At 37.2% G+C, this 21,855-nt stretch overlaps 1 protein-coding gene across 1 annotated transcript; it reads right to left on the bottom strand.

The window, feature by feature from the left end:
- Nucleotides 1-219: 219 nt before the first annotated feature.
- Nucleotides 220-21,225, bottom strand: LOC145562850 (uncharacterized). The gene is made up of 25 exons (XM_081623258.1): nt 20,968-21,225; nt 20,645-20,758; nt 17,181-17,532; nt 16,897-17,048; nt 16,468-16,707; nt 14,341-14,450; nt 14,169-14,246; nt 13,956-14,062; nt 13,211-13,299; nt 12,989-13,104; nt 11,841-11,944; nt 11,381-11,458; nt 11,191-11,269; nt 10,944-11,112; nt 9,795-9,865; nt 5,234-5,314; nt 5,085-5,155; nt 4,746-4,842; nt 4,545-4,604; nt 4,291-4,345; nt 3,806-4,197; nt 1,936-3,690; nt 1,081-1,656; nt 920-978; nt 220-719 (listed from the first exon to the last, which is right to left on the bottom strand). The coding sequence occupies exons 2-25, from the start codon at nt 20,664-20,666 to the stop codon at nt 524-526; spliced, it is 5,109 nt and encodes a 1,702-aa protein (XP_081479384.1). The 5' UTR covers nt 20,667-20,758; nt 20,968-21,225; the 3' UTR covers nt 220-523.
- Nucleotides 21,226-21,855: the final 630 nt, after the last annotated feature.

Raw genomic sequence — 21,855 nt, 5'->3', positions numbered from 1 at the left:
AATTGTCTAAACATAGAATTATCTCATATCTTAGAAATGTAGGGATTTATAATTTTATTTTTTCATAATATAATAGTAATAACTATTAAATATATAGAAAAATTTGAAAACCATTCCAAACCGGTCCAGTTTCCAATTCTTCAATTTTAAAAGCGGTCATCACTTTAGAGCTCAAAATCATGAGTTGCATTCCAGCTTTTTCCAAAGAACATAACATTTCGCCAGAAAAACTAAGATTAATTTTCTTTTTCTAAGCTGTTGTATGTATATACAGATTTAGCAGTAATTGCAACCTACCTGTTTCCCCAATTCCTAAGCTAAAAAGAATGTCCCACTGAGAAACTAACTCTTTGGTGGGGCGCCTAATTGAGGAATATGAATTGCTACATATCTACAATGAAAAACATAATGTTACCCTCAAAAAAAAAAAAAAAAAAAAAAAGAAAAACAGAATGTTTAATAATTGTAAATTTGTAATTAACTGAATTTCTCTACAAAATTGTATTAGGAGAGATCCCTAATGCTACAATGATGATAACTTCTTTGCAAACCATTCTGATAACCGCCCAATCTTCTTCGAAAGCTCTGCATTTTTCCCAAAATAACTCTCGGCATTTGACAGCATAACATTTATGTCGTGATTCACTGCCTCCAAGCTTCGGTAATAGTTATTTTCTAGCCTCGACTGGATCACTTCCAGAGATAATGGCACTGGAAACCTGCATATTTACAAAAACACGATTGTGTCAAATTTAACAGAACTCAAGAGTCAGAATCTCAGTGGTCAGTAAACACAAGGAAAGAGCTTGTAGAAATCGGTGTTTGGGCTGATTAGAGCAATTAAAATTTTTTTTCAATGTAACAATAAGAAATGAAGACATCATGCAGAAAAACAAATTAGCGTTCATGTGTACTTCACCTATTCAAGAAATTTGACTTTCCAGAAACCTGCTGCAATTTCTGAACCCCGTATATATCCTGAAAGATTTTATGAAAAAAATAGGTCAATTTCCAAGGAGTAGAAATCCACAAAAACTGAAATATTATCAAATCAACCCCAAAACTATCTACTGTCACTACCTGAGCTTTATTTCCTGACTGCACTAATTTATCAATTAATGACAGCAGTATTTTTGTGGTGTGGTCATCAAGATGAGGCTGCTCCCAGTGTGTGTCGCCAGCATCATAAAGTTCCCAAGGACTATGTTCATGTATTTCAGTTGGATCACTTTTGTATCGAATGATATATCTTTCCCATGGACTATCAGGAAACTCAAGGGATTTGGCCTTCACATCATGAACTCGACCTTCCCACCAACTACCATCCCCATCACCTTCATTTTTCCACCAAACCTGACATTTGTCTCTCTTAGTCCAGTTTCTCTCAATAGCAGTCTCATACCTTGTTCTCTCAACAAGAAAATCCGGAAAATCTGAAACTTCTGGCAATGTCAGCTTAAATTTCTTGCCAAAGACACAAGAATTTGGGTCTATAAATTCAAGTGTCATTTTACAGCAGCTATCACCCGAGCCTGGAACAACAGAATACTCTAGCTCAATAACTTTGCAGAGCTCCACAGCTCTGATCTCACCTTTCAAATATTCCCAAGGTCCCCTCACAGAAGAGCTATTGCAAGATATGTATTCCTTATGCCCCTACAAGAACATCAACAAAAGATGGAAAGTAATCAGAAAGAATATCTGGCTTTAATCAATTCTCTATACATAACAACTACCAATGTACCCTCCTACAAACACCTATAGTAAGAATAGTCTTAGTATCCCTTATTTCAACAGTCGAGTTTGACAATCTAGAAGAGCATTTTCATCCTAACAAGAAATTTTTTAACATTTAAAAAAAATAAAAAATAAATAAAAGAATGGGGAGGGAAAAGGTACAGTAACCTTTAGAAAATCCAGATACCAAGTCATTACCTGCCTCATATATGCAACTTCATCTCCCTGCTGAGGAATATATCGAGAACAATCAGGAACAGAAAGCATCAACCAGGATAATTTCCTTTGTGACTGACTTGACTTCCTCCTATCCATTAGACTAGCATCACGAATAAAATTAATTCTCCTATTTCTTGTGGACCTTAGTCCCACAGTCATACTAGATCCCCACTCTTCTCGAGGACGCCGATCAACCTTGTTCGATGCAGAATCCTCAATTCTTCTTGACCTCTCTACTGATCTCTTCAACTGCTCTTCAACTGTGTCCCTAACCTCCATAGATTGGGCCTGGTTGATGCCCTTAACCATAATACCATTTGTATCAGCATTTCCATCCAGACTTTGACAGCTTGCATTTGAGGTATTTTCACTAACATGAACAACATTGCTATCTGAAGATGTCCTCACTGCCTTAGAGGACCTTGACCTTCTGTAAACAGCACTGTACATCTTATCAGTCTTCTGTGAAGGTGAAGCCTGTGATTTTAGCAATGCAGAGCTAGCATTTGCTTTAACTCCATCCAAAATTTGTTCTCCATTAGATTCTCCACCATCCAAACCATCTTTAAGGTGGGGGTTTTTCTCTTCAAGCTCTTCAGCACCAGATCTTTGCTCCACAAGAATCTTACCATTCTTTTCATTCCCTTCATTGGGTATAGCTTTCATCTCATAAGTATCGTTAGAATCTGATGCAGCCTTCTTTTCTGCAATACTCAACAATGTAGACACATTGTTTGCATCATTGCTATTTGAGCACGGAGCTCCATTCCCAGTAGCTACATGAACTTCATCCTGCACTCCATTAGAAGCCAGGGATCTATTGAAATCAGACAGCTCTATAATATTTCCATCAGTTAACCCATTAGGATTCCCTAAATGCTCATTATTATGCTGTGCAATTTCCTGCAACTTGCCATTATCATCACTTCGCTCAACTACAGATTTTAGATCTGCCCCAAGCTCCTTATCAGTTTCATTTTGGTTGTCATTGAAAGAACTAGACCCAGAAGCAACCAATACAGGGGCTCCTTTCAATTTAGTTCTGTTAGAAGTACGAGCTCTGACCACGCCCCATTTTATGGCATCATTGCCTAATCCACCAAGCCAACCCAGTCTATCATATCCACGGAGGTTTGCATTGCCATGTAAGTAATTCATGTCCTGTTGGGTTGAATCTTTTCCAACTTCTAAAGGACCACCTGATGCTGAAGATGAAAAGCCTGCCAAATCTATCTGATTTCCAGAGGTCGGGATAGAATTACTTGAAAATAGGACTCGATTTGGATCACGGACTGGAAGTTTTAGAACTAATTTATTCCTGTTCCCAGCACTCTCATGAGTTCCAGGGAACACTTTAGATCTAGATATACCCTCAGAATCATCAACCATTACTTCTTTCCCCTTCAGATTCTTTGCTCTCTCATCTGGAACAAACTTATCAGATTCCTCACCCTCAAAGTCAGAATATTCAAGTACAGATTCACTGTCTGATGTATCACCTTCAGAGCCATATACAACTTCATCAAGATCTGGGGTAGTACCTTTGATTTTGGAAAACAAGGTAAGAGCATTACGAGCAGCAGCTCTTTGGGGTCTTGAAGCCTTTAATGACTTCTTGGACCGTTTTCGCCCATTTCTTGATTTCCTGCTTGGGTCAGTTTTGTGGGTACTACCATCACACTTATCCAGATTTCTTCTTTTAACACGCCTCCCTGAAGAAGTAGTTATCTCTGTCTGCAAAACAAAAAAATGTATGCACATGAATAGACATAATATATTGTGTAGGTAAAAAGAGAATTAAGATTATTTTTGTAGAAAAACTAAAAAAGAAACATATAAGAAAATGTACTTCTCTCTTTTTATTTCTCCTCCTTGATCTACGAACACTATCTCTGTGACTGCAATCCGCATCAGTGTCTTCTTCACTGCATTCCAAATCACCGGATGATGTTGAGCTAATATGTCCTCCATTGCCGCCAAAGGAATCCGTAACATTGAACTCAGAGTCAGTATCATCACTAACTATTACTTCTTCTGGCTCCCAATCCATGACATCCACAAAAACTGGCAGTGGATCAATTAATACATCAAAATCTGGCAGGGGTATCATATGGTCTTGGCCTGAACTGAAATCTGGACCCACAGAAAACTGTACAGAAGACGGGCGCCACTCAATGCCCAGAGTTCCAAGCCGTCTTCGCTGATACATGCTTTGGTAGGGTTCTGGGTATGGTATCATGCCTAGAAAATAAATCTCAAAAATCAATAATGTTGAATGAAAAGTAATATTTATATTAAACCACTTGAAATAAAGTGATGGGAACAAAGACAAACTTGAATCACAAAGAAGGTCTTGCATGTTCCTTCGGTAAGGAGGAAGTTGTGTTTCCTGCACCAAGAGAGATCAATAATTCAAAATCACATATCCACAGAGGCATATGAACAACATGAATACTCCTAAACATAACGCCAGTATAGCCACAGCTCACAACAGCAAACTCTTATTTTAAGAAACTACATTTTTATAAAATGAGAACAATAATCATTCATAAAGAATTATGGAAGCCTTAAAGATACTACAAACTAACCTGATCAATAACATTTCCATTAGTATCTCGGATAAGTGGACGATAATCCCCGAGAAAGAACTGCAAATTTTGCAATTATAAGATATTAAAAAAAAAAAAAAAAAAAAAAAAAAAAAAAAAAAAACAAAAAAAAAAAGAAAAGATACCATGAGCATCTTACACAGCATAAAAATAAAGGAAATGAGTAATTTCTCTCAGTACCTGATCATATTTTGCATCCATTTGGGACTCGCCTTGACCAGTGCTCAAAAAATAAAGTTGACCAACGTCATCTGAAAGTACAATTGAGGTCCCATCCCTATTTAAAGAAATAAGAGAGAGAGAGAGAGAGAGAGATATATAAGAAAACACAAACTAACAAAGGACATTCAGATGAGCTGACACATGTATCTCCATAGTAGCAAACAAAAGAGCTGCAAATCAAGTTTAGCTTTTCAATCCAGACAAAGATAAAGGAATATGACGATAAATTCAGTAACAAGCAGTCAAGCACAGTGACACAAGCAAAAAGAACAGACGAAAGCCAACATGACCACTTACATTGAGAATTTTCCATCAACCAATTTAAACCGTCCAGTGTCATAGATTCGAATGGGCTTTCCTTCCCATATCTGAAACAAAACGTTACTAGTAAGACTAAGCACACAAGTTTGGTGGAATGTATATAAGGAAAGTTCACTGAAACTTACATCCCAAATAATGGTTTTCCCATCATATCCAGCACTCATAGCTATGCGAGGGTTGAAAGGGTGAACATCCAGGACATATGTCTATTAGAACAAAAAGGACAAACAATTTTCCATGTCACACAATCATAATATCTCAGACAAGTGAAATAGACAAAGTATTGGTAACAACTACATGATAGACAATTTAACATGCACGGGGATATAGATTCACCAATGCATAATGTTCTCAATGTTTACTATTAGCACACAAAATAAATAAGTAAAAAAAAAGGGTGGTGAAATGAGTTTGCCAAAAGTCGAATAAAGTGCAAGTACTAAGATCATTATGAAACAATTTAAAATGGAAAGTTTTAAGAACATTATGGAAAAATTAAATTAGGAAGTGTTAAGAACATTATGAAATAGAGATAGTACCTTTTTATTAGACAAACTATATATTTTCAATGAATCAACTTTATATAATTTTGAACTATCAAAAAATTAAAGATATTAATGGCCAAAGTTGCGTGCCAACAAATGTGATTCAAGTTGTTGCAATTTATAGGAAACAAGGGGAAATATATCAGGATTATAAAAAAAAAAAAAAAAAAAAAAAAAGAAAGAAAGAAAGAAACTCTAAAACTCATGATATGCTTTTTATAAAATATCAATAAATATATGCCTATATGGTCCCCTCTTCTGTCTCAAGGGCCTCAAAGTCCGAAGAGGCAATCACTCTGTGAGCCTTGCAGTACCTTAGGCAAGTATTGGCAGTTAGGCACCCTTTTCGATACACAAATTAGAAACTGAAAGTTGTCATAGTCAATGTTATAGCACATGAATTGAAAGGCTGGAATCAATCAATCAAAGCCTTAATCCCAAAAGTGGGGTCGGCTAACATGAACCAAATTTGATTATTCCGTGTAGTCATCAACATAAATCTTTCTCCTCCATCCCTTACGATCCAAAACTTCATCCTCACGTAAATCCATGCACTTCATATCCTTCCTCACTCCTTCCAACCAAGTCATCTTTGGTCTCCCTCTTCCTCGTTTAATCCCTCCATGGTCCCACTCTTCCACTCTTCGCACCGGTGCACCCTCGGGTCTCCGTCTTACATGTCCAAACCAACGCAGACGATTTTCCCTTAATTTATCTACAATGCCCGCCACACCTACTTTCTTGCGAATAACCTCATTTCTGATTCTATCTCTTAAAGTGTTTCCACACATCCACCTTAACATGCGCATTTCCGTAACCTCCATCTTTTTAATATGCTCTTTCTTAGAAGCCCAACATTCTGTACCATAGAGCAACACTGGTCTTATGGCAGTCCTGTAGAATTTTCCCTTCAACTTTAAGGGAATGCTGCGGTCGCATAGCACTCCCGTGGCCGCTCTCCATTTAAGCCACCCTGACTTAATCCTGTGGGTCACGTCTTGATCAATGTCACCATTCTTCTGGATGATCGACCCTAGGTACTTAAAACATTCACTCATGGTCAAATCCTTTCCATCCAAACTCACCACTTCATTGCTTGTCCCCCTCTGAGTGCCAAAACGACATACCAAATATTCAGTCTTACTCCGACTTAGCTTAAACCCTCTAGATTCCAACCTTTGCCTCCATTGCTCCAACTTGACATTAACCCCATCCTTAGTCTCATCCACCAAAACGATATCATCTGCGAACAGCATACACCATGGAACCTCATCTTGAATTGGTCTAGTTAATTCGTCTAGAACCGTTGCAAAAAGAAAAGGGCTTAATGCAGACCCTTGATGCAATCCGATTGTAATAGGGAAATCTTTTGTCAACCCTCCGCATGTCCTCACATTTGTTGACACATCCCGATACATATCCTTAACTAGGTCTACATACCTTCGTGGGATACCTTTCTTCAACATTGCCCACCAAAGTATCTCTCTTGGCACCTTGTCATATGCCTTCTCTAAATCAATAAAGACCATATGAAGATCTTTCTTCTTTCCCCTATAAAACTCCATCATTTGTCTTATCAAATGGATTGCCTCCATAGTAGATCTCCCAGGCATAAAACCAAATTGGTTATCTGAAATGCTTGTGCATGCCCTCAACCTTTGTTCAATCACCCTTTCCCACAACTTCATAGTATGGCTCATAAGCTTAATTCCTCGATAGTTAGAACAATCTTGAGCGTCTCCTTTGTTTTTATAAACCGGGACCAAGGTGCTCTTCCTCCAATCTTGTGGGATCCTTGTAGCCGTCCATATCTTGTTGAAAAGGTTTGTTAACCAATCAATACCAATCTTACCCAAACACCTCCACACCTCTATCGGTACCCCATCAGGGCCAACCGCCTTCTTAGGTTTCATCTTCCTCAGTGCAATCTCCACCTCTACTCTCCTAATCCTTCGCACATACTCCATGTTGATTTCTTCATCACTCATAGAGGTATCTCCTATCACAACTCCATTACTTCCATTAAATAATTCATCGAAGTACCCCTTCCACCTGTCCTTGATGCCCTCCTCTTGCACTAGGACCATTTGGTTCTTATCTTTGACACACTTCACCATGCCAATATCCTTCCTTGCCTCTTGTCTTCTCTTTGCCATCTTATAAATGATCCTTTCTCCCTCCTTGGAATCAAGCTTTTCATAAACCTCCTGATATGCCTTTTCTTTTGCTTGGCGAACAGCTGCCTTTGCCTTACTCTTAGCCTCCTTATACGCTGCAAAGGTTTCATCACTCCTACATTTTCCTAAGGCTTGATAGCATTCCCTTTTTTGCTTAATTACTGCTTTCACCTCTTCATTCCACCACGAAGTATCTCTCTGTACCGAAGTTCTTCCCCTTACTTCCCCTAAGACCTCTTTGGCCACTCTTAGGAAACAGTTCTTCATTCGTAACCAGGTCATGTCCGGATCCACCTCTCCATCCCAATCCGCTTCTTCAATTACCTTTTCTGTAAAAACCTTAGCTTTTGCATCCCTTAGGGTCCACCATCTTATCCTTGGTTCTTCTTGTCTAACTTTTTTCTTCGCCTTCTCTTTCAGACGAATAGTCATTACCAATAGCCGGTGTTGGGTGACCACACTCTCCCCTGGGATAACCTTACAGTTTATGCAACTTTGTCTATCTATGCTCCTTGTGAGCAGGAAGTCTATTTGAGTTGCATTTGCTCCATTCCGAAAAGTTATCAAGTGTGAATCCCTCTTCTTAAACCAAGTATTAGCCAAAATTAAATCATATGATTGGGCAAAATCCATAATAGCTTCACCACCGGCGTCCCTCTGCCCATACCCAAAGCCTCCATGGACACTCTCATAGCCATCTCGGCTCGCCCCAACGTGCCCATTTAGATCCCCTCCAATATATAACTTCTCTGAGTGGTGGACACCCTGCACCACCTCGTCTAGGTCCTCCCAAAATTGTCGTTTCTCTTCTGCATCTAAACCCACTTGGGGAGCATAAGCACTGATAACATTCACAATCTCCTTGCCACATAGCAACTTCAGCCTTATCAACCTATCGTTCTTCCGATAGACCTCGATCACCTCTTTTGCCAACCTCTCATCGAGAACCACACCAACTCCGTTCCTAGCTCCACCATTCCTTGTTCTGTGGCTCGTTTCTTGCCCAACATACCATACCTTATACCCCAAAACCAAGCCTCGAGCTCCTTCTCCTGTCCATCTTGTCTCTTGGAGGCACATGATGTTCACGCGTCGTCTTTTCATTACTTCTACCAATTCTGCTGATTTTCCCGTAAGAGACCCCACATTCCAAGAACCAATCCGCAAACTAAATTCTTTTCTCCCACGCTCCCTCCTGATCCCAACTCCAAGTCCTTGATTATTTGACACCACAATTGGGCAATATGGCGCGTCGCTTCTGGGCGACGACCTAGCAACCCTTACATACTTATCACTGCACCCGGGTCTGGGAAGTGCAGCGCGTCGCTCAGTAGGGAACGCCCCAATGGCACGCCCTTGCTCATTTGACACCACACTCGGGCAATGTGGCGCGTCGCTTCTGGGCGACGACCTAGCAACCCTTGCATACTTATCACTACACCCGGGTCTAGGAAGTGCAGCGCGTCGCTGAGTAGGGAACGCCCCCACGAAAATATCTGTTTGGCTCATGTCATGGGATGTGACGAAGTTTTATACTGGCTGTCACTGGCCTACCGTAACCCTCCTCCTTTATCCAGGCTGGAATGTGGTCTCATATTTAACTAAACTCCAAAATCCCAAATTCTTGTTCAGCTAACCTTTCCTACTGCTATTCAGGTATGAAACATCAGGATGAGAATGCATATTAAAGAGCAAGAGTGTATGTCATAATACTCTGGCATACATCAGTAACTTTACAATGTTTGCAAGAGGGGCAACATGGACAGCCACTGGGACAGCAAAGAGGAGTATAATATGCAATGGTACCATTGATTATCTCCGTCTGATGCACATTATCCCTACCAGAACCATTGATCGGCGCAGGGGGAGGGGAGGAAGAAGAGATAAATTAACAGATAACAAAACCGCTCCATCCAAATCTGATAATTAGTGCAATGCAATCTGGAAGGAAAACCACAACTTACCGACTCGGTATGACCCGTCAATGAATGAACCAAGCTACCATCAGAAGCATTCCAAACACATATTCTACAATCTGTCATGAGAAATAGGCAGACATAGTAATATGGATAAGGTCAAGAGACAAAACCAGTCTCACTAACATATTAGCACCATAGAAATTTTTTATCTACAATGTAGAACAAGCAAATTCAATGAGCAAATCCAATAAAAGATGCTTTAAATTTTCTAACTAGCACTATCAGCCATAGATTCAACCAACAGAGACATCACTCAACAAAACAAGCCCAAGCCCTAGAAAAACACGTATTAGCCACGTGCCTTGTTTACATTCAGAATTGATGTATAACACACTACAAACAAGATATTCCTATTTCAATATAAGTGTAAAACTCTCAATGCACTTCCCTTAATGAATGGCCATCGTTGAATAGCCCGTGAAAATAAGAGTACCACGTAAATTTAGACCCCCTGATCATTGTATACACAATTCCAAAACATAAGTGCCCCGTGAAGATATGACCAAAAATACTGTTGGAAGTTGATAGGACAGGAATTTTCTTAAAATTGACTAAGTTATACATCTACAGTGGGAAATTCTACGAGTTTGATCTAGCAATTTAATCCACAAAAAGGCATGTCCAACTTAGCCTCCTCCCCCTTTTCTCCTAAATCTCAAAAGTAATCTTATCATTATTTCAATAAAAAAAATTCAGATTAGAAAAATACATCAATAGCTTAATCAAATACTAAGTATATATACTCTCACTTTGCTTTCCTAAGTGTATGTGCAAAGCTTTAAAATGACAAATACTGTGAGCTAGAGAAAGTATTTGATAAACTAAATAGATAAAAGCATTGAACCGGGAGCCACATTTATTTATTAACTTGATATTACATCGTTAAATTGGTTCTCCAAGAAAAGATGGGCAACACAATCCCTCTAGTACCCCATTCGACATGACAGCTAAACCAAAGCAAATACCAACATGCACAGTGAATTAAAAAGGCAGTTTAATGAACTATCTGAATACCACTTTATGGTAAATCAAACACAAGATCACCTGAAGCAGTCTGAAGTAGTTACAAAACATTTATGCTCATAAAGCATCTTTCTAAGAAATTAAACTGAACAAAAAATTTCATCAACTTACCCATGATAGCAGCAAGGACAAATCGATTATCTAGACTCCACACAATCATATTAACACCACGAGGCGTAGGCAGAACTCTTTGTCTTGGGCCCCCTCGCAGAGGCTGTGGAAGCATGGGTGGAGGAGGAACCTTGAGATGATATGCCCGAGTCCAACGTCCAGCTCTTGCCTGACAGGAAAACATGTTCTCAGTGAGGAATTAATCCAAAAACATAATTAAAAAGAATGATTTCCAACCATAGCTCACATGTGATTTGCGTGACCTTGGAATCCAGATAATTGCACTACCATCACGAGAACAGGTAACTATATTATCATGAGAAAACCTGCCAAAATTTGGGAGATGAATTTGTTGCAAAGCAAACACTTGCACTGAAATCAACCACACTGTACACGCAAAAACCGGGAAACGAATAGATGTTTAACAGTTTAAGTACCATGTATTTTTGAATTTGGGAAAATTGTCTTCCTTGGTTGCATCCGTAGCAGAGAATCGAGGAGTCACAGCACAACCACTGTAGAAAAGCACAAAAACTTATCAGCATCCAATTATGTCAAGGGACAATCTGAATTAAAAATGCAAACCTCTGTTTCGCAAAAACATAACAAGTTTAGTCAATCTCAACTAGAAAATAGAACTATGAACACTACCCAATAAAGTGCATGCAAGACATAATTAGCAAATCAACATTCATTTATATAATTCTGGGTTCTTTCAGGCTAAAGCCAAAGTAGCCTCCCCAACCATGAGCTTAAAAATTGGTTCGACTCCCCACCCCCCAACCCACCCACCCCAATCCTGGTTGTAGGAATTGTTTGAGCTTCCATCTCTTATCAGCACCCAGCTACTACAGGGACAAACCACCCTTTAGCTACAGTAATTTGGAGTGAACTGACCTAAATTGCACATAATTAACATCATTTTCATGGCCAGAGAGAACATCCATCTCACTGATAGGTTGTTCTGAATCGTCAGTAGCGGATTTACAAGCATTCCAGACCTGCAGGAAAACAAAATTGATTTCATTACTAGAATTTATTCAAGTGTAGTACATAACTCAATATCACGCAGTTTAAAAAGCAAAGTGTTATAAATAAAGTGAGGGTGACCTCTATTGAAGACAAATGGGAGAAGAAACGGTACAATGGTTTAAATACACTATGCAAGGTACTTGTGCTAAGGTGCAGAAAACCTCCGAAAATGTATGCTCTGTTTGGTTTTGGCACTAGTATCAGGTATCGGGCTAGCTATCAAACCTCAAACTGATTCCAGTTGTTTGGTCGGAAGAATATAATCTGTAACCCTTGATTGCAATGTTGGGAGGTTGGGGTAAGAGAGAGAGACTGAGAGAGTCAGAAGTGATTACAGTTTATAGGGATGGTACTGGCACTGGTAAGTACAGTTGTGGTGTTGGGTATTGGTGGAGGTTGTGGGCATCCCTATGCTCTTCCTTGGGATTAAGGTATAAGTTTTTAAAGGGTTGAAGATATGGATTTGGGGTGCAATATTTTGTACCAAACAGCAGGATCAAATTTTTTTTTATTCCATTCCCAGTTTCCCACACCTAATTCCTGATTTGGTTGAAGAAAACACCTCCTTGAGAAGTAAAAATAAATAAATAAATAAAAATTAAAAAAAAAAAAACAAATCCAAGAAAGAAGAAAAGGGGAAAAGATACCAGGCAAGACTTAACCCATCAATAAGAGTTGGCCCTTCCACCCTTTATAGACCCATGTAATCAACGACAATCAAGGAAGCTATCATTCTTCTGAAGTATATCCCCTGCCCCCTTTCCTTTTCCCTTCTTCCACCTTCTTCTTAGTCATTCATTCATATTTTAATATACAGTTAAACTACAGAAAGAGAGAGAAGGGGGGGGGGGGGGGGGGGGGGGGGGGAGGAAGGGTGGCATCTCATAAAAGCCTTCAGCTAGTCACAGCTAACTAAGGTAAAATATAGATTAACTTCAATACATACCCTTCATAAAATTAACTAAAACAGTTTCAATTTGGATAAACTAAACCTCAGGCATAATAGAACATACCCTTGCAAGATTATCTGAGCTACCAGTCACAAAGACAGTCCCGTTAGCATTGAATGCACAACAAAAGATCTGATGATTCTGTTCACCAGCGATGGATGAAGAAGCAGTGCTTTTTCCTACAACATTTTCCAGCTTCAGTAAATTACTCTACTAATTTGTTAAAACATTATTAATTAAATAAATAATAACAAATAACCGGCTGAAAATGAAGTAAAAGTCAACCTGCATCAGGAGGTTTGGGAAGATAAATACGTGGCTTGAACTGCGAGTACCTTGCATCCCATAGTCTACATGTTCCATCATCAGCTGATCTACAGGCCAGAGAATACAGTGTATGAGTCATAACACATGAGAAAATCAAGCAAATGGCTAGCTGAGAAAGTTGTGGAGAAAGCAACTCTCTTTGTATGAATTGGTTGTCACATTGATAGTGCAATTTAAAAAGTGATATGACAACTAAAATTGAACATAACTACATTAGTCTAGTATATTAGATATATCCTAACATCACCATGAGACAGGACAGAACAAGTTGCAATATAGCATTAATAAGGACAAGGGAAGACCAATATATTGCTAGCTTGCTACATAGGTAACAAGCTTAAGTCATACAGTAACTTGCAAAATAATTAATGCACTAATATTTACCCCTTAATGTACAAAGCATGTGAAGCTTTTATTCACCAGAAACTTTATGTGTACAGCACATTAGGCAGAATAGGCACTTTCCATTCACCAAAAAAAAGCGGGTAAAGAAAACACAATTGACACATAACGTTGAAAAAGAAAAGAGATACATCTACAAGAAGTAAATGATTCAATGAACAAAAAAGTAAATAATGTAATATCAATATCTCCTAGCTCACACAGCACAGGTTTTAAAAGAACTAGCCTTTAAAGTTAAGAAAATCTAGCAATATATGATGTAAGAACGAGACAAGAAAATTTGAAGCAGGACAATTCTTACGATAGAAGCTGATATATAGCACTAGGCCTTGGGCTAAAGGCAATGGCAGTTACTGCTCCTGTATGCCCTCGCAGAACTGAAATTGGCTGCCCATCCGGCAAACGCCACTGTCATGTAAACCACAATGAACAGATTAAGGTATTCTATAAGAGGAGACAAGAGACAAGAGACAATGGTAGTAATATCAGAGTTGCATGACAACCAGACACTCACAGTTCTAATAATACAATCATTTGAAGCAGATGCCACCAAAGCATTGTTGGAACTCACAGCCAAGTCAGTGATGTCACCCTTAGATAATAACAAGTGTAAATAAGTAACAAAATAAGAATATAAATTCAACTGTCTGAAAATCATTAAAATAATTGAAAGCATTAAAGCGCACTTCATGCCCACGGCAGCTAGCCAAGATATAAGCAGTTTCCATGGACCAAATCTTCACAAGGCGGTCATCTGAACCAGTTATGACAAACCTTCCGGAGCGGTCACATACAGCTGCCAAAATAAATAAAAAAAATAAAATAAAAAGAGATATTACTGCTTGTCAACTAAAAATAGAAGCTCTGTAATTTTTTGTTTATTCTACTCAATACAGAGTGGATATGAAAAAAAAGATGGATAAATCAAGAGAGAAAAGAAATAAGGTGGGTGGGTGTCTGAAGCTAATAAAGTAAGAGAGATGGAAAAGGTAGATACAGTGTGGGGTAATGAGAGGTAAGATGGTAAAAGGTGTTCATGAAAATTGAAATAGAGTAAATATGGTCAAAACCTTAATTGGAATTGAGTAGTACAAAATATCAGATATAACTTTACAGCTGTTTTGTAAAGACTAAATACACAATATAAGTAGAAGATTTGAAAGCCAAATAAATCCATCCGAATTGATGTCATTAGCATTACACTAATTGTGGTGGAGGAGCCTGGAAGCCATGTTTGTTTCTTTACATTAAAATTATATGGTTGGTGTGGATTTGTACAGTTTCTATTATGGAACAATTGCATGTTATAAAGGAATGGTGGCCACACAGGAAGGAAAAGAAAAACTACGACAATCTGCTTGTATGGCAATTTTGTGGATGTTGTGGTTGGAAAGAAATACATAAAGTATAAGTTTTCTCAAAATAGGCTTTCTTATTGAATTTAATTCCAGAAAAGTTGACTTTCTGAATCAGTGAGTCTTATGCTATGGGTACCGTTGGGGTACCCCCTCTGTTGCATAAATTGCAAAAGGCAATGCTTTATATAAAAATCCTTGTGTATTTATAACGAAAAAAAAAAAAAACAAAGTACCAGCAGCACAGTATCAAAGCAATAATATCTAATGCTTTATTAGCAATTACTCCTTTGACTAAAATGGAAGTTTCATAACCCTTCATCTCAAACCCTATAAAAATCTTTATAGGAAAAAAAAATGGAGGAAAAAAAATTTAGTGACTGGGGTAACAAAAACTTGAGAATCCACACGTTTAAGTGGTATGTAAAGCCACAATAAAAAAAAAGTTTGGTATCTCACAAGTTGAAGCAAGAAATGTGAGCCTGGTACATCAGAGATTCTCTTTACTTCCTTGTTTAATTTTTCAAAGACAATTCCTTATGACGATTGATCTCAAATCATGTTGGGACTATGACTTTGTTGTTGGTGGTGGTGGTGGTGGTAATTCAGAGATTCTTTATATGAAAAATTAAAGCAAGATACGTGAACTTCAATGTCAGCCAAAATTTTAAAAAATTCTGATTTATATATGAAGCTATATCACAAGCCTAATTAGCATCAAGCATATTGGACAATCAATGGGTGAAGTAAAGTAAACCACTAAGAGACTAAAAGAATCTGAAAGATCAGATCTTCAAAGTGGATAGCAGTCATAGCACAATAAATAGCATGACAAGCAAAGAAAATGTGGTATGAAGGATACATCAACTATATGTCAGATAGAAATGTAATATTGGTTTCTCTTGATTTCACACGACATTACAAACTTCTCATCATAATAGCAGCCAAATTGAAAATTACTTTACCAGCATTTAACTAATATTAATCATGAAATGAGATGAGTACAAAGAGAAAAACCAATAGATATTAAACCAAGAAAAGGGCCAGGCTTTCCCCTATATTCTTTGATGTATTCATGCTTATAACTACCACAAATTTAGACATCAGATAGACTATAAAAAAACTATAATAAAATAAAAATGTACTTCCTCCGTTCCCCACTTCCCCTAATACTGCAACATAGGGGAAGGACACGAATTTTAAGAAGAGGAGAGAGATAGAAAGGAATAAAGATAGGGACCCATGTGGGGAGGAGAGAAAAAGAGAGAAAACATGTGTAAATAGGGAAATGTTGCAATATTTGTAGAACTTCCTAAAATGATAACTATAGCAATATTTGTGGAACGAAGGAAGTATTTTCTACCCTGCCAAAAACATTAAAAATTCAAATAGAAGGGATAAATCTGCTTTCAGTAAAAGCTAGAATCAGGACAAGGATTAAATGGAGAAACAGCTTACCACAATAAACAGCATCACGGTGTCCCCTTACTTTCTTTACATTTTGCATCTTTTGCACCATAGTGGATGGTTTAACAATAGTATAACAGGCTGCACGTGTAGATGGTGCTCTATGGTGTCTCACAAATCCACCACCAATTTCTCTCAATCTCAGCCCACGCACCTGATCAGCTTGCATATGAGGCCAACGCATGAAAACAGGCGGTGGTTTAATCTCTTTGTCTCCTTTGATCCCATCATCTGCAAGGAAATATGGGGGGAAATAAAGTTATCGCTCTTAATCGTAATTTTGCTGTATTTTTCAGATATATATAAGAGGTTCATTAGTGCATCTACACTTGTAAAAATGGAATTGCATCTCCTAAACAAACAATAAATCATTCAAAGGAATACTAACAAAAATATAGATGCACAGATACTTGAACATACCGGCCAAGAGTGAAAATGATCCAGCCCCCAAAAGTGTAGGAACATCAGCTGCATTTGGTATATTCCTTGCAACAATACCATGTGGATTGGCTTTAATAAGTAATAGCTGCCTCAGAAGCTTTATTAAGTGATTCTTTCCGATATGAGCATACCTACAGGAAGAAAAACAACCCAGTGAGAGAAATCTCATGATCAAAAGCTACACTGATATAGTTTCAGCATATCTTCGCTGAGAGATCATCTGTATTGAATCTTTTGATCAAGAAAATAGGCATAAAACATACCGCTCCTTTAGTTTGTTGTAACTCAATGGAAAGGACAAGCCATCATCATTTTCATCACCACTAGGAATCCCACTCCTAGAATACCAAGCATGGTATCTTCTAGGTAGTAGGTCATTCTCAAGAAGCTCATTCCAAAATTGTCCACAAGTTCTTTGACATGGCCCATCAGACAAAAAATGCATGATAAGGAAATAAATTTCTCTGAGATCAACATCAACGTCAGCCTCCAAATCAGTGTTCATCTCTGGATCTGCAAGAGCTGCTTTTTTCTGGACTTTAAGAGGGAAACTCAAAGGTTTCACATTAGCAGTCAGATTTCTAGCAGGGATGTGTTTCTCAAGAGCCATTTTTCCTGAACAGAAGCAGACAAGCACATGTAACCACTTCAAAACCCAACTTTTAAAAATAATTAAAGAAATAATGTCGTTAACATACAAATTTTATGCACGAGCTGATCCAGATAAAACTAACTGAAGAATAGAAATGTAAGATTTGAACAGACCAAAACTCTGATGTCTTAGGCTATAATTATAAGCATCATCTAGAAAAACCCCTTCTCAAACCCAAGTCCCAACCAAAGAATAGAGAAGTGTATAAAGGATTAATAATCTTCGATTTCTTACCAGGATAAATGAGACATAATATAACCAGCTTCAATTATCTCCCTCAACTACAATACATATACTAAATTGTTCATGCTTATTAAATTTATGGCCTGCATGTCCTCTAATCATAAGTATTATAATAGAATGTAGGCAGTGATAAAAGGTCTACTTGAGTCTTGACATTGGACAATAATTGCAAATGCGACATTCTCAACCATACACATATTGAAAATTGCAAAATTCTTGACAAATCACATGAACACTATGATATCCTCAAAGGATTTAAAAAAGTATCCCAAAATTTAGTAGACATTATAAATATCCTCAATGATTATCCTACTAAAGTTTACCACTGTAATCTGAATAAATAACAATAAAGCCCTTTCATTCCAAAAGAATATTAAGTTATTGAGAAGATCATTAACCTTCATACCTTCATGGTAGAAAGATCCAATGCATTGTAGTGCAAGGATGCAGCATATTAACAGGGATTTGCAAGCTCTCAAAAGTGAAGTAAAGATCAATAAAACAAATGATCCCAAAGAGAATCATCAAATTGAACACTTCCAGAAAAGTTTACCTGAACAAGACCAAAAGGCAAAGAGCCCAACAGTCCTGCTTTATTTGCTTGAATTACTAAAAAGTAAGAAGCATGCCTTTCACTAACAGCTAAACCTTGGCTTTTTCAACATTTCAAGAGCTCATTATACTTATCTTACATGGGTTCTTGCACATGGGCACGTATGGTGCAATCTAAATGAGGTTCCGCAAACGGGGTGGACCTTGATGATTTAAAGTGAAGTGTAAAGTTGGAAGCTAACACCCCCCCCCTCTCCCAGATAGTCACACACACACAAATGCAGAGTGAACAATCTAAATCTCAGGAGACCCTAAAGCATACCAAGAACAGATATTACAACCAGAAATCAACCCATGACACACAATTGTGAGTGTTTGCCAATTAAAGACTTACTACGCTTTAAGCTTATTGGCATATGAGCTATCAACCAACAGTGATACAAAAGTAAATATCACAAAAGTATCGGGAGGGGGGATGACATCCAAAACAGTACAACGAAATGGCAAAAGAGACCACCACTGTTAGAGAGCACAATATCAGTATGATTATGGGCTTCACCAGGATGGTTGATAGCTCTACATTAAAAATATTTTCATCATGATAATTTTAGCGATAAAAGTACAAGTGGAACGAAGAGCAAGGTCGGCAAGAATTTGAGAACATTGATATTTATAAGTACCACAAAGAGGTGGAGGAACAATATTAAAGCGCTCAACCTGAACTCCCTTTTGACCTAATAAGGAAGTACACTAATTTTTGGACCGACTAAGAGATTACACTTGTTCTACTCAACTATCTTAAATGCTCAATAGCACATTTATCAAATATTCTCAATGTAATATACAACGGCACAGCTCTACCCATAGTGACCTCAAGAAGTGTATTCTAAATATCTAAAGCCCATACAAACTTGTTTAAACAAATTGTTTCCCCAAAACTTTGAATCAGTGAACTAGTATGCACAATTGGTAAAAAATACCAAACTAGTAACAGTATCAAAGACTACAAGCTTTCAAATAGGCCATGATTGTAAACCTAAAGGTGGTATACCAAATAAAAAATTTGGTTTCTCCACTCAACCATTAACTAGTTTTTACAAAACAATGTATGTTACAAAAACTTAACAAGATAACATGGAAACATGATCATGAAATTACTCTCAATCAATAAAACCGACTCACCATCTCCAACACACAAATCTAAATGTAAATGCAGCTACAAACATTAATCCTTTGATACACGAATATGGAATTTTTTGGACCGAGTAAAAGATTACAGTGAATCTACTCGCTCAATAGCAAATCCATCTAAAAATCTCAATGTAATATACAATGGCACAGCTCTATCCACAATTACCTGAAGGAGTGTATTCCAAAAATCTAAAGCCCATACAAGACTTGATTAAACAAATTGATTCAAAGGTAACCTAAATCAGTGGACCAACATATATCACAGCAATCGAGCATCCACAATCCGTACCAAAAACGAAACTATTAGACGGTATCAAAGACTACAGGATTTCAAATAGGCCATGATTGTGATCCAAAAGGCGCTGTAATATATTGAAAATTATAGTTTCTCCACTCAACCATTAATTAAGTTGAACAAGACAATGTACATTACAAAAACAAAGAACGACATAACAAGGAAACAAAATCACAAAATTAAGTCTCAATCAATAAAGGCGACTCGCCATCTCCAACACAAATCTAAATGTAAATGCAGAAAAAAAAACAAACATCAAACCTTTGGTACACAAATATGGAAGTTAACTATTTTTTGGACCGACTAAGAGATTATACTAATCTACTCACCTTCCTTAAGGCTCAATAGCAAATCCATCTAGCAATCTCAATGTAATAAACAATAGCACAGCTCTATCCTTAGTGACCTCAAGGGGCTTATTTCAAAAATCTAAACCCGTACGAGACTTGATTAAACAAATTGATTCAAAGGTAACCTAAATCAGTGGACCAGTATAGTTTATCACAGCAATCGAGCATGCACAATCCATACCAAAAACGAAACTAGTACACTGTATAAAGGACTACAGGATTTCCAAAAGGCCATGATTGTGAACCTAGAGGCGCTATAATAAATTTAAAAATTTAGTTTCTCCACTAGCTAAGTTGAACAAGACAATGTACATTACAAAATCAAGTAACAAGATAACATCTTGGAAACAAAATCATGAAATTAAGTCTCAATCAATAAAACCGACTCGCCGTCTCCAACACACAAATCTTAATTTAAATGCCAATAAAATACAAAAATCAAACCTTTGATACCTGGATTTTCCATTAAGGTCAACAAGAAGCACAATACTCAGAAACTAAAAACTCTCTTCTGCGGCTCCAAAACCTTGAATTACCATATACCATAATTGCATTCTCCTGAAAAATCAAACAATTACCCTTTTCAATTCCCAAAAAACCCCACAATTTCATCAACCCAAAAAACAAAATTCACCCAAAAAAAAAAAAAAAAAAAAAAAAAAAAAAAAAAAAAGAACTATAAGATCCCATTATCAAAATCCATGCAAAAAAATAAATACAAACAACATAAAACAAAAATTAGAATAAAACCCGGAAAATTAAATTACCTCCAATGGTCTAAAACTCTGTAGAAATGATTGATTATCTGAAAATTAACCACCAATGGAATAGAATAGTAAAATGGGGGTGAATTTTTAAGGGTTTTAAAGCAGAAAAAGAACAAATTCTTGAATAAAAACTAAAAATATAAAAGCAGTGAAGAGCTCAGTTTTGTTGTTAAGTCTGTATGTATATAGTTATGGTGTTTATAGGAGAGAGAAAGAGAGGTTGCGGAGATTAGAACATCGAAGGAGGCGTTTTTTTTTTTTTTTTTTACTGTTTTTATTTTTAATGTTTTTAATTTATAATTGTATAAAATATAACTTTACGCTCACTCGTCCTTGCTACATAATTTTTGTTTCTTCTTTAGAATCAGAAGGATAGATATAAATCATGAACTATACGGAAATAAATCACAAAATATCATAGAATTCTGTAAATATTGATTTGGTGGATGATGATAGCTAAAATCCAGTTGAGTAAAGTGGTTTGTTGAAGGCCTTAAAGGTGTTGAAGCCCAGTCCTTGGTTGTATGGGTCACTCATGGACTCATGGCCAATTCTGATCGGGCTGAACCAAATAGATTAAGATTTTCGTTTTGTGTGGAGAGAGTGATGTAAACGAGGTTTGATCAGGTTGTTGAGTTTCGTGTTTTAAAGCTTTGATCGGTTGACCTAGTGGAGCATTCACTCCAGTTGATTTTACAGCTTGATGGTTATAATTAAACGAGAATGTTTAGTTAGAAAAAGTTTGTCGGCTATATCTCATCTACTTTTCTTTATTCGCTGTAATGTACTCCGTATTGTTTATCTACTGTGAATGATATGACGCTTAATTTGACTTTATATCGTCACCTCACTTACAGTCTTGCATTGAAGATGACAAGTGTGTGAAAA

The sequence above is a fragment of the Chenopodium album genome, chromosome 10, assembly GCF_948465745.1.
Source record: "Chenopodium album chromosome 10, dcCheAlbu1.1, whole genome shotgun sequence".
Taxonomy (NCBI): Eukaryota; Viridiplantae; Streptophyta; class Magnoliopsida; order Caryophyllales; family Amaranthaceae; genus Chenopodium; species Chenopodium album.
The sequence above is the reverse complement of the archived record's forward strand: the minus strand, read 5'-3'. Positions and strand labels throughout refer to the sequence as shown.